We start from the raw sequence: 17,264 nt of genomic DNA, 5'->3' as shown, positions 1-17,264 counted from the left end.
GTCTCCTCACCGGCCTTCCCAAGAAGACCATTAGACAGCTGCAGCTCATCCAGAACGCTGCTACCAGAATTCTGACTAGAACCAGAAAATCTGAGCATATTACACCAGTCCTCAGGTCCTCACACTGGCTTCCAGTTATATTTAGGATTGATTTTAAAGTACTTTTACTTGTTTATAAATCGTTCAATGGCCTAGGACCTAAATACATAGCAGATATGTTCACTAATTATAAACCTAACAGACCACTCAGATCATTAGGATCGAGTCAGTTAAAAATACCAAGGGTTCACACAAAACAAGGGAGTCCGCTTTTAGTTATTATGCCGCCCGCAGTTGGAATCAGCTTCCAGAAGTGATCAGATGTGCTAAAACATTAGTCAAATTTAAATGCAGACTCAAAACTCATCTGTTTAGCTATGCATTTACTGAATGAGCACTGTGCAATGTCCGAACTGATTGCACTATATTTTATGTTTTAAATTCATTTTAAACCTCTTAAATCAATTTTTAAATAATTTTCAAAGTTTTAAAATTCCTTGTTTTATTGTTGTGATTATTATTATATATATTTTTTTCATTTATTTTATGTAAAGCACTTTGAATTACCATTGTGTATGAAATGTGCTATATAAATAAACTTGCCTTGCCTATTAGAATTAATTCTAAATGATCATGTGACACTGAAGACTGGAGTAATGGCTGCTGAAAATTTAGCTTTGCCATCACAGGAATAAATTACAATTTAACATTATTAAATCGTATCAACTCTGGCTAGACATCAGACTATTAATGTATTGGTCTATCACTAGCATTCAGAAAATGTATGTAGTTGTTATAGATTTCTTCGCTAACCTGTATGACCTGAAGGTGAAGACAGTGTGATGAGTGAAAACACCTGTAATGTATTCCAACCCCACATCCCCCATCTCTCTCTCTCTCTCTCTCTCTCTCTCTCTCTCTCTCTCTCTCTCTCTCTCTCTTTCTCCATGCTTCCCTCCTCCCGTTCTTCCTGACGTTCAGAAAACCATCTGCTCATGTGCAGCTCTGACACACTCACTCACGGACAGCCTCTCTTCTCTCCCACGTACAAGCCTCAGCAGCAGATGCAGAGATGGTGCTGGAGGGAGATGCTGTCCATCCTGTTCCAGGCGGCTGGCTGTCTGTACCCGCCATCGCCACTGTGATTAAATACTCATGTCTGTGCTGGTCTTTCAGGGAGAAGAGCGTGGTGGAACAGGATATCAAAGAGAGGGAGGAAACTATACGACAGAGGAACAGTGAAGTCCAGGTATGAGTGATTTTAAAATTGAACGGAAATAAATTTGTTGTTTTTATTTTACTGGTGATCCTGACGGAGACATTCAGATGTGCATGCATAGATAGATGGCTTAACAATCCAGAATGTACTGAGAATTTTTATTGCATTTTATTTTGAATAATTTTTATAGAAAAAAAAATAGAAAAATGGCTGCGTTAATGTATTTATTTTATTTTGAATCATTTTATATTAGTTGTTTAAAGGCAGCTAATATTTCTACATTTGTATTTTATTTTTAATCATTTATATTAGTTTTTTTTTAAAGCAGCTGATATTTTTATTTTATCCTTTTTTATTTCTGTTAGTTTTATACATTGTTAGTTGTTTAAAGGCAGCTAATATTTCTACATTTGTATTTTATTTTATTTTTAATAATTTATATTAGTTTTTTTTAAAGCAGCTGATATTTTTATTTCATCTTTTTTATTTCTATTAGTTTTATACATTATGTTAGTTGTTTAAAGGCAGCTAATATTTCTGGTTTTTTTTTATATTGAATCATTTGTTATATTACTTGTAGAAAAGCAGCTATTATTTCTATAATTTTATTTTGAATCTTTTATATATTAGTTGTTTAAAGGCAGCTAACAATTTCATACATCATAATGTCTAGAGTTTACTGACCACTTATTGGATTAATAATGGAGAACAGAAGCCAGGTGTTTTTCCAAAGGCTCCCTTCCTGTCTGTCTATTTTATCCTTCCTATCATCTGTCTGTCCACTCTGCTCATCGTGGATCGGTTCTCTCCTCACTGCCTGCCACCAGAGAATTTCTATACTGTATCTGCACTGGCTTCCTGACATATACATTTTTGTGTTGTTAATTTCCATCATGATCTGAGCTCTCTCCTTCCCTCTCACTCGCTCTCTCCCACTGTGTGATAATTTAATTTCCTGTGTGTGTAGCTGAAAATTAGCCGTTTTGTAGACTGAAAGATGCTCTAGACTGCTGAATTAGATGCCAGGTACAGATTCAGAGCTGTTCATGTTAGTCTTTTAATATGTGGTCATTTATTTAAAAACATGAAGTATGCCAACACTAGTCTTAAAATGTATTATTGACCGATGAATGCCTAATGAGCCAGAAAAACAATAGAGTTTGTGTAATCATACAGGAAGAGAAGCCTGATTTGTGTGTGTGTGTGTATGTGCATATGGATATTAGATGGCATACTGATAGCACAGCTGGTCCCGCTCTCTAGGGTTCTCCTTTCCTGTCATCAAACAAGGCCACTTATCATGCTGATTTGCTGTTTTCTTTTCCTTTTTTAATCTGAAAATGTGCCCATGACACTTGTGATCTCTTACCTGTATGAACAACTTAGTTCAAATGAGTCTCTCTCTTACTGCAGTCTTAATAGGGCAGTTCAGTTGATGTCCATTAAACCAAGAATGCCCTTATTGCTTATACTGTATGTTGTCCTCTCAAAGACAATAAGTACTGCTTAACGATCTCACCTGTGCAAAAGTGTGACATTAAGAGAATTAAAAATCAATATTGTAAGCTATCAGAGGCAAGGGCCTCTCACAAATTATGAATGTAATCAATATTTGTTTAGGCTCTTAATAGATTAGCCTTGAAAAAGCAGCTCCAGGCGCTGAATAATTAAATAAGAATGTGTGCTGAGTTTTAGTTTGAGCCTCCGCTGTGTTTAAACCCTGGGATGGTGAATAGATTCTATTTCGGGGGCTGTCGGCTCCCAGCGCTGCTTCTGATTGGACGAGGAGACGTTTGTGCATTAGACGTGTGAAGGTTTCTATCTTCACCATGAGCGGTTATTCAGTTCTGCTGCAGTAGACCTGTTATTTTTAGGACCCACTCAGTCACAGTCGCCCAGCGTTCACACAGCACCGCAAGGTGAAAATGAAATGACAGTGGAAACGACATGGTTGTCTTTTGTCATCATTGTAGGTCCTTTTCTTTTATTTCCTTTCGGTTCTGATTCTCTTCTTATATTTGACAAATGTATTAGTTTTTTCCTTAGCCCTCAGTATCTAACCTTTGCGTTTGTACTGTCAGATATTCTGTATTTTCACTGTAGTTCCTGTAGATTACTGTATACATTACAGAAGGTTCTGCCTCAGGTTTATCTGCCAACCATTACTGACCATGTGATCTGTTTTTGCACAGAAAAATAGCATGATTCTCTTTATTCTTATTATCAGTTTCAATTTATTTGATCTACTCTTGTATGTTAAAAAGTGAATATACCCTTATCCATTTGCTAATTTTGTTTTATCGAAGACTTCTCATTTTGTTAAATGTGTCAAATCTAATACTTACACTACCAATCAAAGGTTCAGGGCCAGTATTATTATTATTTTATTTCTTTAAGAAATTAATACATTTTGTTCAAAAGGATGCATAAAATTTGATAAAAAGTGGTGGTATAAATAAGTGTTACAAAAGATTTCTATTTCAAATAATTGCTGTTTTATTCATCAAAGAATCCTAAATAATATGAATCACAATTTACATCAAAATATTAAGCAGCACAACTGTTGATATTAATAATAAGAAATGTTTCTTGAGCATCAAATCAGCATATTAGAATGATTTCTGAAGCATCATGTGATACTGAAGACTGGAGTAATGACTGCTGAAATTTCAGCTTTGGCATCAAAGGAATAAATTACATTTTAAAATATATTAAAAACATTTTTTACATTATTTTAAATTTGAAATAATATTTTACAATAGTAATATTTTACTGTATTTTTGAACAGTAGTGCATTTTTTTCAGTTCACTTGAGTTTAATGAACTAAACCCGTTTATGAATTGTGTTGTATTTATTTATTCACTTTTGTTTTGTATTCTCAGATATGTCAGCTATATTCTATTATTATTATTATTATTTTTTGTTACACTTTATTTGATAAGTTGTCCTTGTTATAGTGTAATTATATAATATAAGTACTCAGTAAAATGTATTAATAACATACTATTAAGGTTAGGATTAAGGTTTGGTATAGGTTAGTTTAATGTAATTATGTATAATTTACTGTTATAACTATAATAAGCATATGTAACTTTTAAAAAGGGCACTAAAATAAAGCATTATTTTTAGTTTTTTTATTGTGGTATAAACTATTTTAAATAAACCCACCCCTAAATAGCACAAAATCTGAACTAATCTGTTGGTTGCTTAACATGTTCAGACATTCTCTTCCTGTTTAAGTGGGCAGCTCTTGGCCAGAATAATCTGCAGTGTGGACCAGACTTTATGGCCCTTTTCCAGATAGCACCCGCGGGCCTCACAGTCCTCCTACGTGTCTTCACTTTCCCTCATGGGCTGTTGGGTAATATTCAGCTCTGAAGTCTGCATTATTGTAGGTTCGGCATGGTGGCCGTGAAGACAAATCACACAACGTCCAAGGGGACATTCTGTGGTCTTGTTAATTTCATGGACACACGAAAGTGAAGGCCATGAAACCACAAGCCCACTTTAAGTGCGCCATTCTGAACAGGGCCATAATTGATGGTCAAAAGTCTGGCTACGTAAGGCTAACATTAGAGTTTTCATTGTTTATGCTTTCTTTTTCCAGCTTCTTTCTTTTCCTTTCAGATTTTACAAGGATCAGAATTGAATTTGTTCTTTGTATAATGTTCTTTTCACTGCTGTGAGGGAACAGCTGTTGAGAAGTGAAAGCTGCTGTGCTGTGTAAAAGCTAAGGTGTCTTTCCTTTGTTAGAGGATGAGCTGATTCTATCAGTGCACCCATTGTGTTACTTTTGAGCACATAATTGCAGTCTATCTGATTTCATTTCTATTTACTTTGGCTTTGCTGACTGATGTGCAATTATAACTGGTTTACACACTCTTTCTCAGTATCTTCTTGCCCCTAGTGCTTTTTATCTTCACTTTAAGAGCTGCATGAGCTCTCTGCACTGTTGTCAGTGTTGATGAAGTCTTGTTTATTATTAGACCGATAAAGATGTGTTGAAAGGCCTCTCAACTCAAACTCGCTCTCTTTCTCTCTGTCAGGACCTGCAGGAGGAGGTTCAGAAGGGCTCGGAGGAGCTGAGCCGTCTGCAGGCGGAGCGACAGGAGGTGCAGGAGAAGCTGGAGAGGCTGGACGAGCAGAAACGCTCTCTAGAAGAGCAGCTCAGACTCATACAGCAACAATGCGGACAGGAAAACCAACTGGTATGAGACAGAAGCCTGTGTATATTGTGGGTAATATCAACCCAAAAAGTATGCACTGATTTTAAAAATCCACTTAAAATATGACATGACTGGGCACATTTGCATGCTATTGTGAATGAATCTTGGACGTACTAGTCTTAATCTCACATGCTATTTTGCATGACGTTTTCATATTCACATTTGTATGTGACCAGAGAAAGAAAAGAGTGGAAGAGAAAGGGAGACACAGTTCAGCAGAATTCACACTATTTCCCTTACTCCATTTGAATGGATACAAATGCATTCTCACTACTGTTCCTTTAAAAGCCACAAGTATACTGATCTCAGATCTTCTATTGTACTTTCTGCACTTTTTCACCTGTGTCTGTGTCTGTGTCTGTGTGTGTGTGTGTTTAGATCCAGTCATTGCAGGTGGAGCACTCCGAGCAGGAGCAGAGAATCAGTGACTATGAGGAGGATTTGAGCAGAGCCCGAGAAGAACTGCTCCAACTGCAGGAGGAGACCCGTCAACTGGGAGAGAAAGTTCAGTCTGCCCGTGCTCAACTCTGCCCCCTTGAGGATGCTGTTAAAGAATCCCACACACAGATTGCTCAGGTTAGTGAGCTTTTTATGTTTTTTTTGTATCCTATCTGGATCAACTGTTCCTGAAGCCTTCTTTTTATTGTGTTTTACAGTGATTTTACCCGAGTTAAAGAAATGTTTCCTTTTTTTTTTTGCCAACAGTTCAATGAATAATAATTCAGTAAATAATAAAAACGGATGATGATATTATTATTATTATTATTATTATTATTATTAGAGTAACCCAAAGAGGATAAAGTCCGAGATGAAGATGAGTTATAATTATTATTATCCATTCAATCAATCTATTCTCCAAACCACTTGTCATATAGGGTTAATAATAATATTAATAATATTTTGTGATAATAATCAATAATATTATATGGATTTTTGTACAACTTGGCATGTTAACAGAATTTTAACTGTGCAGTTTGTGTGTATATTTTCAGTGGGTTCAAATATTGCTTATCCAATCAGATTTTAGAATGGGAAATATCTGTTTTAAAAATATATGTTCCCTTTTCAGCTTTCTCTCTGAATATTTCCTGCTCTTTCTTTCTTGTTTGCAACTTTTGTAAAGTTCTGGCTTTATGATCTTTAGTTCCATTCATGATTACACACTACTTGATTTTTCTTGCTTGAAATATCTCACATACTATATGGGGTTTATCGTTTAGGAACAGAAGCGTTTGGCCGAGCTTAAAACAGAGGAGAGAGAAGTGACTGCACGGCTTACATGGAAAATCCTGGAAGAGCCGGTGCTTGTCAACGGAACAGCGCACTCCTCTGAGCAGCCCAAGCAACTGCAGTGGCCTCAACCCACAGCACAGCTGCTGGAGAAAGCCAAAGAGGGCAAAGTCCAGGATGAAGAGGAGCAGTCGTCCGTGGATGAGCCGCAGGAGCTCAGAGTCACAGAGGAGCATCCCGGGTCTGAGGCAGAGGAGCCATCCACCAGCCCAGAGGAGCAAGAGCCTAAAGCTGACTTTTATAGCTCTGACCTTTACAACAGTGGGTTATCCAGTGCCAGCCACACTAATATGGCCTGGCCTCAGGGGAACACGGTCAGAAACCACTTCCTGTTATTGTACATCATTTATAATGTCACTCTTGCATTACATTACAAATAGGTTCTCATGTGTGTCGGCCTTTTTTATGCCATTCTGTTTTCAGGAAAGCACAACACAAGCTAAGCCAGAGCCAGAGGTAGAGGAAGAGAAGGAAAAAGCAGAGGAGCAGCCTGCCACCAGCACCCCAAAGGTTGATTGACAAATCATAATTGTTGACCATTTCCATTATTTTGTAATTACAATTATTTTTTAATATTAATTGATATTAATTATTTATTTTTCTTTCATGTTAACATTTATTTTTGGAGTGGTGTGGTGGTCATATTGTCAGTACTGGTCAGAGAATGTTGTTTTAGGTATAATTTCATCATAATCATAAATAAGTTAATGCTAATGGATTTTGTGAATGTCTAGGCGGAAACTGTGGAACCAGAGAAGAAGGAAGCTGGCCAACAAGTTACTAACCCGCCCAGTGGTCCTGGCCTTGACTTCTTCCATTCGGATCCTTTCACTGACAGTAAGATCTGCACACAAAGTAAAATCGTCACACACATAAAAAAAGGTTTTATGAAGTTTAATCGTGCAGCCCTAGATTGTCTTTGTAATAAGTGTACTACAAGTTGCTTTGAATAAAAGCATCAGGTAATTGGCTGACTGGCAAAGTAATGTGAAACCTTTTTTGCACCTTGCCAATTTTTGCAGGTGATCCATTCACTGAAGACCCTTTCTCAAAAGTTGACATTGCAGGTAAGTATTAGCTTACTGTCTTACAATGTGTTTGCAAAATATCGATTTATAGCACAAATTAATTTTGGCTCTTAAAATGCTGTTTTGCTATTCAGATCCTTTCGGTAGGGACCCTTTTAAAGGCACAGACCCGTTTGCAGCAGACAACTTCTTCAAGCAGTCCTCAGTTGGTTTCCCCTCAGGAGATCCTTTTGGGTCCTCTGATCCATTCAGTGCCACCACAGGCCCAAAAGAGCCTGATCCATTCACAACCAGGACCAGTAATGCTGTCACTCCAGACCCGTTTGCTTCCGGTAGTGGTAACATCCAAGACACTGATCCATTCGGATCCAAAATAGATGCTCTGGGAGACTCTGATCCCTTCAGCTCGACTGGCACAGGACACGACCCATTTGGAGGATCAGATATTCCTGCAGTGAGTGCTTTAGAGCTAAACTCTCTTTGAAATCTCATTCAAATGTGTTCTGTTACTTTATAGCTTCTGTCATGCTTGATTTATGATAGTATTTGTAAGATTTAGTTTTATTTTTACAAAAGTGACAGCCCGTAAATTCTGCTGAATGCACTTTGAATCGCTTTTTATACCTAATTCTTGGGGGTACAAACTCTAAAGCAAGGTTTTGAATTGTCCCACATTATTAAGATTGCAGTTATACAGTGTTTTATTAGCATGACTTAAAATATTTGGCTGAATTCCTCCTTTTCCTTTCAGAGAGTTGGACCAGCAGCAGCCAATGATCCTTTTGCCCCAGGAGGAACTACAGTAGCCGCTAACTCAGACCCAGGTAGAGCAAGCATTACCAGGCCGGGTTAACAGTATTTGTTTCACGATTATAATCAGTGTTCATTTTGATAAACTAATATCGATTCTTAAATGGATAGTTTACCCAAAAATTCTGTCATTATTTACTCACCCCCCTGCAGTTCCAAACCGGTAAGACCTTTGTTCTATATAACAATTTGGATATAGATTTATCGGCCAACATATCGGTTATCGGCTTTCAAAAATAAAGAATAATCGGTTATCGGTATCGGCCAAAATTTTCATATCGGTGCATCCCTAATCTTAAGAACACAAATTAAGAAATCCGAGAGCTTTCTGACCCTCCATAGAGAGCAATGCAACTGAAATGTTCCCATACCCAGAAACGGTGCATTGTGGTACTCTCGAACTGTTGAATAAAGTTGTTATTTTTGTTTTCTGTGTGCACAAAAAGTATTCTCGTAGCTTCGAAAAATTACAGTTGAACCACTGACTATTTTATCGATGTCCTTACTACGTTTCTGAGTCTGGGAACATTTCAGTTACATTGCTCTCTGTGGAGGGCCAGAAAGCTCTCAGATTTCGTCAAAAATATGTTAATTTGTGTTCCGAGGATGAACGAAGGTCTTACGGGTTTTGAACGACATGAGGGTCAGTAATTAATGACAGAATTTTCATTTTTGGTTGAACTAACCCTAAATCCTAAGATCGATCCTTTAGTCTATACTGTTTTCTGTTGGTACATGAACAAAACTTCAGTAAACATAATTTGTAGCTTGCGTGACATGCAATAATGACAATAAACTTTGTGCTTTGTTACTATTGACATGAAACAAAGCTTAGTTTACAAATTCTGTCAGTTTTATCACATAATTCAAACAATAAATGCTGTTTTGATACTCCTTAATGTGGCATAACAGAACACTGTAACTTTTTCCTGTTTACTGGTAGAGCATGAAAAAAATGTGAACAGCAGTAGGTGTTGAAAGAAACAACAACTAACAGAAATGTCTCATCATGTAATCACTTAATCTGTTTCAACCACGGAAAAACGTCTATGAATTTGCTTTGAAACAATGACACGTAACATTACATTTACCTCAGGAAAGCTTCATAGCTCATTAGTCAACTAGAAAAAGAAAGCCCTGCAGAAAAGCATTTTGCTAAATATATGGACTAAATTAGATACTCAATTTATTTCATTATTTAATGAATGTTAATACATTAATAAATCTATCATGAAAACATGTTATGATGACAGCCACTATTTAAATGTGTTTCAACAGCAAATTGGGGTAGAAACATAATTATATCATTAGAAAGTTGATATAAAAACTGCCTTGTGTGCAGTTTAAATGTTTCTATACAACTTGGTTTTTATTTGAATGTTGGTTATTTTATCTAAAAAAATAAATAGCCCTATATTACTGAACCATTTTGTATTGAATTCCTTAAAATAAATGAATCTGCTGATTACAATTACAGTTCTCAGTTTTAATGTATTTATTTATTTGACGTTTTTCACATCCTTACATTTTTCTCCAGTTTGTAACTGCCTACTTTGGGGTTGATGATGCTCATGAACTATTTAGAAGTATCCAAAATATCTGTTAAATATATTCCTGTTTGTGTATATTACTTTGTTTCAGATCCCTTTGCTGCAGTATTTGGCAATGAGACTTTTGAAGGAGGTTTTGCAGACTTTAGCAGCTTAGCAAAGGTAAGGATCTTTAACGCAAACAGAAGCCCAGTATTCCAACTCTGTTACCAGTCAGTTTACCCACATGATTTAAATCAAGCTGAAAATTGGTTACAGCTGTTGAACTTCTCCTTTACATAGCAGTCTAATGGCAGCGATCCATTCGACTCGAGTACAAACAAGAATTTATTTAAGGAGGACACTCAATCAGATGTTCCTCCAGCATTACCGCCCAAAACCGGAACACCCACCAGACCTCCACCTCCACCGCCAGGTAAGCTGGTGTTTTATCAGAATGAACCCGATATGATTTGATTGCCATTTTTTTTGTCCTTTAAGCTATTTTGTTGTACTTTGAGACATTTTGTGTCTGTGTATCTCCTTGAAGGTAAACGGTCCAACATCCACCGATCTGAGTCGTCTGAGTCATTTCAGAGGCGTGGTCTGTTCAAGGCTCAGGGTTCTGGAGAGTTCTCCTCCCTTCCCGCTAAAGACTCGGTACCAGACCCCTTCGCCCCTTCCTCACCCCACCAAGCCCCACGCGACCCCAACCGATTCGCCAGCTTTGACAAAGTGAGCTCCTCCCCCTCTCCCCCTCCTGACCCCCAGTAGTGACATTTCACCTCCTTCAAGCAGCAGCCTTGACCTCTTGACCCCACACAGCCTTTTTTTTTTTGCATTTCTTTCCAGGAAAGCTTGTCATCCAATATTCCGACAACTCTACTTTATAATCTGTTTGTGAAAAGCCACAAAACATTGTCATTTTTTTAATGGAATGTTTATTTGTACATATAAATGAGCTTCTAATGAAATTATTTATCTATTCTAAATCCAGGCTTATGCTTCTACTAAAAAGTGTTAAACATGTTTCTGTTAAGCTAAGTTACGAAAAGAATGTATTTAAATCTACATATTTATGACATCACAACATGCCTAAGTTCTCACTGGCTGTGGAAGGAGAGATGGGGCTGCTTGCTATTGGCTGTTTTCAATTTACCCCTGTGTTCTTTTGGCATGTTCTCCACCATTGGTTGAGGCTTGATTCCATCTTGCACGTTCATTGGCCGTCGTACCTTGGTTGACTGATTTACCTTGCCTTACCTTTACACTGCACAAACTAATCACTGTGTCCACCTGTCTTATTGGGCTGCTCCTTCCCATTCACTGGTAGAGCACTTCCTGGTTCCACCTATGTCCCATGATGTTTGTTTTTTTTAAGAAGAGATACAGTCTGTTTTGTTTTTATACATAAAATTTGCTTAATATATTAATCAGCTAGGGTGCTGACAGCACTTGCTGGCTCCTTTCTGTATTACCATTTTTAAATTTAAAATTAAAGAGCTTGTCTTCTCCGATTTTCCCACTGTGAGCTTTCTTTATCAGATGATGCATCAAATAAAGTAAGCTTTATAATGCCAATTCTCTGATATTTTAAAATGACTTTTTGCTAATGAAGAGACCTCAGGAGAGGCATCTTGAGATTGTTTTTGTTGTCATGTCAAGTAGTCGTGGTCTGGTGTTCTGTGTGTTGAGATGCTTACCAGCTAACTGTTGAGATTATATCTCTCCATCCATGGTTGTCCACACCTTCACATCTGTGTGAAATTCCTGCATGTTCAGCATGATGGGCTATATGAGCAATCCAGGCCTTGACACAGGAGTACATCATAAACAGTAACGTCAAAAATGAAATTTCATCGTTTTATTATTCATTAGTCATTATTTCTCATTTCTTTGTAACATTTCAAACCCAAAGTAGAAAATTTTTAAGTAACTTCTAATTTTGTGATCCACAGAGTTCTTTTCAACAACATGTGGGTGACTATATTTGCATTTTTTGAGTGATTTGATATGAAGTCTCATGTGTCAGCAGGCTTGTGAGCCAATGTTAGCTGAAAGGCTTTATGGATTGCATCATGGCACACATCTTGTATCTCTCATCCTCCTGTGTCAGTAGCTGTACCACATTATCACAGTTTTTTTCTCTCCCTTATTGCTTCCACATTTGTCCCCTATTTGATGATGAAGAACTGCTTTGGTGATGTTGACTGACCAAACAATGCTTAAAGGATTAGATCTTCCAGTAATACAAAATTAATGAAAAAGTAAAGATAGAAATAAATAAAATGTGTAATATTAAATATAATTTAAATTATATTCAATTAATTTAAAGGAATAGTTTACCCAGAAATGAAAATGTGTAATATTGAAATTATTTATTATTTGAACCATATTATTAACTATTCTTGAGCTATTCCTTTAAATAGATTCAATGAAATGTATCTCATTTATTTAGTTACATAAAACTGTAATCTTTAACATACTGTTATGTATGGTGTAGGATAAAAAAAAAAAGTTCACCCAAAAATGAAAATTAGCTAAATATTTACTCGCCATCCAAGATGTAGATGAGATTGTTCCTTCATCGGAAAAAGATTTGGAGAAATGTAGCATTATATCACTTGCTCATCAGTGGATCCTCTGCAGTGAATGGGTGCCGTCAGAATGAGAGTCCAAACAGCTGATTAAAACATCACAATAATCCACCTGACTTCAGTCCATCAGTTAACATCTTGTGAAACGAAAAGTTGCTTGTTTGTTTGATATAATGGTCGATTTCTCCAAATATGTTCCAATTTAAGGAACAAACTCATCAACAACTTGGATGGCTTGAGGGTGAGTAAATTAAGCACATTTTCATTTTCGAGTGATCTCAATTTTGCTAGTCCATTACTCAGTCTTTGAACGTTTAAAGTTGGTACTTTTAGAAAACATAATTTACACTAACTGTAATAGTTGCATGACCCCTCTTCATTTAGATGGTTAGATTAGACTAATAAAATATTTCTAATGAGAAATATTACTTCAAGCAGGTGCAATAACAGGGTATCTGATGGGGTTATGGTGTGTGTGTGTGTGTGTGTGTGTGTGTGTGGAGCAGTACCCCACAGAGGAGGACATGATAGAGTGGGTGAAGCGGGAGAGTGAGAGAGAAGAGAGGGAGCGCATGGCTCGTCTGACCCAGCAAGAGCAGGAGGATCTGGAGCTGGCGATAGCCCTCAGCAAATCCGAGTTGTCCTGACCCAAGCTTGATACAGCGCCACCACCACCCGAGCCACATTAATAAGGAGGAGGAGGAACAGAGGAAGAGCTGGAACCACCACAATTAGAAGAATCCTTCCACCTCCATCTCCAGTCACTTGATAATCATCTAGGATTCCAGCTTCTTCTGAATGTCCACTGAGTTCTCCCAGTGTCTGGTTGGCTGGATAATGTATGATTATCCAGCCAAATTAAGATGGCGTTAAAGGTAACAGACTCATTGCAGCTTATGTGGCTTGAAACCTCTGGTGTGACTCCCTTTGTTTTTAAATAACCTCAAATCAAGAGCGCTCCACTGATCTAAAATTTTAAGATTTGATGTCCAGTTCAATATAATTGAACAAGTGTTTCTGAACAAATCTATACCCATCTATGAAGTTTATTTTAGAGTGATTATAATAAGGTTACCAGTGCAGTGAATGTATGTAGATCTGTGACATGGAGGCTTAAAGAAATCAACAACAAGTGTTCCAAGGTTCATTCTCTTCCTTTTATGGGCAATATTAACACATTTGTTCAAAGTTTACAAGCAGCCGAACTGGGCAGCTTCATTCCTTTTCAAAGTTTCAGCAATAGTTCTCTGACACAAGAGGTTTTTATGTGTGGGAGCTTATCCCACAAGCCATAAAACCTCATAACCGCAACCTGATCAGTGAATTTCAGCTAGAATTGAAGCTGAGGTGCCGGTAACATTATCATCTTACATAAACCACTACTGCAACTGAATTTCTACCCTACTAAAAGAGAACATTGATGAAATTTAGAACAGAACAACGACGCAACCGTCCTTTTGAAGAATGGAAATCTTGACGAACTACTACGAGTCGTTATTTGACATTGCAAATTTATAAATAGCTGTTATAAATAATGAAAATGTACATATTTGTGAATTGTTTGCCAGTAATCTTGTACTACAGTGTATTCATATCCTAAAACATATTCTATTTTATCAAAAAACATGTAGAATATAGGAAGTTTGCTTAATAAAAATGTCCCTTCTGTCTTATTCCTAATGACAAGTGCCAAAGCAATAGGATAAGATGATTTAAAAATATATTGTGGCACAAAATGTGGAGCGAGTCTTATCTGACTTTCAGAAAACTGATTTTATGAGTAAATTTATATATTTAAAAGCTCAAAAATTTGGGATCAGTAAGACTTGTAATGTTTTTTAAAGAAGTCTCTTATGCTCATCAAGACTGCATTTATTTGATAAAAAAAAACAGAAAAGAAAATTTAATCTTGCAAAATTTTATTACAATATAAAATAATGGTTTCTATTTTAATATACTTTAAAATATAATTTATTTCTGTGATGCAAAGCTGAATTTCCATCAGCCATTACTCCAGTATAAAGTGTCACATGATCCTTCAGAAATCATTCTAATATGCTGATTTATTATTAGAATTATCAATGTTGGCAACAGTTGTGCTGCCAAATATGTTTTTTTTTTTGGAAACGGCAATACTTTTTCAGGATTCTTTGCTGAATAAAAAGTTAAAAAGAACAGCATTTATTCAAAATATAAATCTTTTCTAACAATATAAATCTTTGCTATCCCTTCTTAACAATTTTACACATCCTTGCTGAATAAAAGTTTTAATTTCTTTCAAAAAAAAAAGAAAGAATAAAAATGTACCGACTCCAAACTTTTAAACTGTAGTGTATATTGTTAGAAAATATTTATATTTTAAATAAATGCTCTTCTTTTTTACTTTTTATTCATCAAAGAATCCTGAAAAAACGTATCACAGGTTCCAAAAAAATATTAAGCAGCACAACAGTTTCCAGCACTAATAATAAATCAACATATTACAATGATTTCTGAAGGATCATGTGACACTTTACACTGGAGTAATTAATGGCTGATGGAAATTCAGCTTTGCATCACAGAAATAAATTATATTTTAAAGTATATTAAAATAGAAACCATTATTTTATATTGTAATAACATTTTGCAAGATTACTGTTTTTTTCTGTATTTTTGATCAAATAAATGCAGCCTTGATGAGCATAAGAGACTTCTTTAAAAAACATTAAAAGTCTTACTGATCCCAAACTTTTGAGCGGTTGTATATGTATATGTATATACATATATATAAATATAAATCGAGCCATGGTAAATCAAGCAGTGATATTTTCTGTAGTGCCTACCTGTTTAGCTTTGCCTTGGAGAGAGAAAATCAACTTGTGCTGAATCAAAAATTATAATTTGTTAATCCTTTAATAGCATTACTTTTCTCAAAAGCACTCTTAATGCTCAAATGCAATGTTTCCAGTGTCAATTAGGATAAAAGAACCAGCTGCTTTCCTTTTATTCATCTTGCACAACATTGTCACTGCCACATTTCAAAATATGATTAAAACACTCTCTGGGGATCAATTGTGCGCAACTGGTTGCATTTTCATGTGCACAAATCGTTATAAGCTTAACAGACGGCCAATTTAAACCTAATACCAATGCAGTTATCATTATTACATTTGCAACATGTCATAAACATTTCAGTTGTCTGTATGTAGTTTCACCAGTAGGTGGACTCACTAAGATACAACACGATTTGTGTGAAAAACAAGAACCTGCTGTCAAGGTTCAGTTGGGCATAGTTGGACTACAATAGATGTGCTTTGTGAAGATTTTCTCTCACACAGAATCTATATATGAAAGCATCTGACAGCAAAATGGAGTAATGTGCTCCTTTTTGAATGCTTTGTCAGATTCCCAACCCCCTTTGGCCGTTAACATTTTGGTTCAGGACTCTAGCTTGGCTTTGGGCGCAGAAATATGTGGCTGAGTTGAAAATAATGAAAGAAGGGAATAGCAAAACTGGTCTAATCTGGCTTTTATTTGGCTAACCCAGCATTTACGTGCAATTCATGAAGATTTGGAGCATTACTGTTAATCAGGCAGAAACACAGCATTAAAAAAAAAAACTGCATATTGTTAAAAAGTTCTTATGCTCTGTCTATTGTTGATCATGTATGTGTAAGCTTTGTGTGCCTCTAAAAGAAAACCACTTATATGTTGGCCACTGACTGCCTTTTAAGAACAGGCTAATTGTATTTTATTTTTTAACGTCCCATTATTGGAGGCAATTGTTTAAATATGTTAAGTAACCTGTAATTAAAACAAACAAAATAAATATTAAACTATTAAAAATATATATGGTGGTGCTTATTTCTCTTTTATCAATCTGCTATCAGTTTCCTATTTTAAAGTATTTCCTACTCAAACAGGAAGTTTGGGTGCATGGGACATATTGAAAGGAATGTGTTGTTGTTTTTTAAGTTTTTTAGTAGGCTGTATTTGCGCCACAGTCAGGAACAAAGATTTATGGTGGCTGCTGGTATTTGGAAGAATTCAAGAAAACATTTGATTGCACAAATAATTTTCAATAAAGTTCAATATTTGGTTACACTTTATTTTAAGTTGTCCTTGTTACAGTGTAATTATACATTTAAGTAATATTCATTAACTAGGCCTACATGTATTTACTATATGGTTAGGATTAGGGTTACTTGCATGTAATTATGCATAATTTATTGTTATTATAACAGTAAGCACATGTAACATGTAACAAGGACACCTTAAAATAAAGTGGTGCCCAATATTTTTGCTCGGTTTTGTTCCAGAAGAGAAAGATAATACATGTTAAATGTTTCTGTTAAAGGTTCATTAAAAATAATAATAATAAACAGATTTTAGAAATATTAGCATATAGTCAACACCAGTGTTGGGGAAAGTTACTTTTAAAAGTAATGCATTACAATATTGCGTTGCTCCCTAAAAAAGTAACTAATTACGTTACTTAGTTACTTTTTATGGAAAGTAATGCGTTATATTACTTTTGCGTTACTTT

The 17,264-nt window shown here is 35.9% G+C and overlaps 1 protein-coding gene across 3 annotated transcripts in view; it reads left to right on the top strand.

Annotated features, from left to right (window-relative positions):
- LOC107599798 (epidermal growth factor receptor substrate 15-like) overlaps window positions 1–14,537 on the top strand; it is a 30,005-nt gene extending 15,468 nt beyond the window's left edge. For 2 of the 3 annotated variants that reach the window (XM_016291482.1, XM_016291484.1), the window contains exons 13-25: window positions 1,216–1,288; window positions 5,306–5,467; window positions 5,864–6,061; window positions 6,706–7,089; window positions 7,199–7,285; window positions 7,510–7,612; window positions 7,798–7,842; window positions 7,938–8,257; window positions 8,555–8,627; window positions 10,255–10,325; window positions 10,446–10,578; window positions 10,693–10,877; window positions 13,246–14,537. In XM_016291482.1, the coding sequence (XP_016146968.1) occupies window positions 1,216–1,288; window positions 5,306–5,467; window positions 5,864–6,061; window positions 6,706–7,089; window positions 7,199–7,285; window positions 7,510–7,612; window positions 7,798–7,842; window positions 7,938–8,257; window positions 8,555–8,627; window positions 10,255–10,325; window positions 10,446–10,578; window positions 10,693–10,877; window positions 13,246–13,386 (1,975 nt within the window). In that variant the 3' untranslated portion in view covers window positions 13,387–14,537. The remainder of the gene's footprint in view (window positions 1–1,215; window positions 1,289–5,305; window positions 5,468–5,863; window positions 6,062–6,705; window positions 7,090–7,198; window positions 7,286–7,509; window positions 7,613–7,797; window positions 7,843–7,937; window positions 8,258–8,554; window positions 8,628–10,254; window positions 10,326–10,445; window positions 10,579–10,692; window positions 10,878–13,245) is intronic. The other variant, XM_016291483.1, reaches the window with a different exon arrangement.
- Window positions 14,538–17,264: the final 2,727 nt, after the last annotated feature.

Source organism: Sinocyclocheilus grahami, unplaced genomic scaffold (genome assembly GCF_001515645.1).
Source record: "Sinocyclocheilus grahami isolate Dianchi unplaced genomic scaffold, SAMN03320097.WGS_v1.1 scaffold272.1, whole genome shotgun sequence".
Classification (NCBI taxonomy): Eukaryota; Metazoa; Chordata; class Actinopteri; order Cypriniformes; family Cyprinidae; genus Sinocyclocheilus; species Sinocyclocheilus grahami.
The sequence above is the reverse complement of the archived record's forward strand: the minus strand, read 5'-3'. Positions and strand labels throughout refer to the sequence as shown.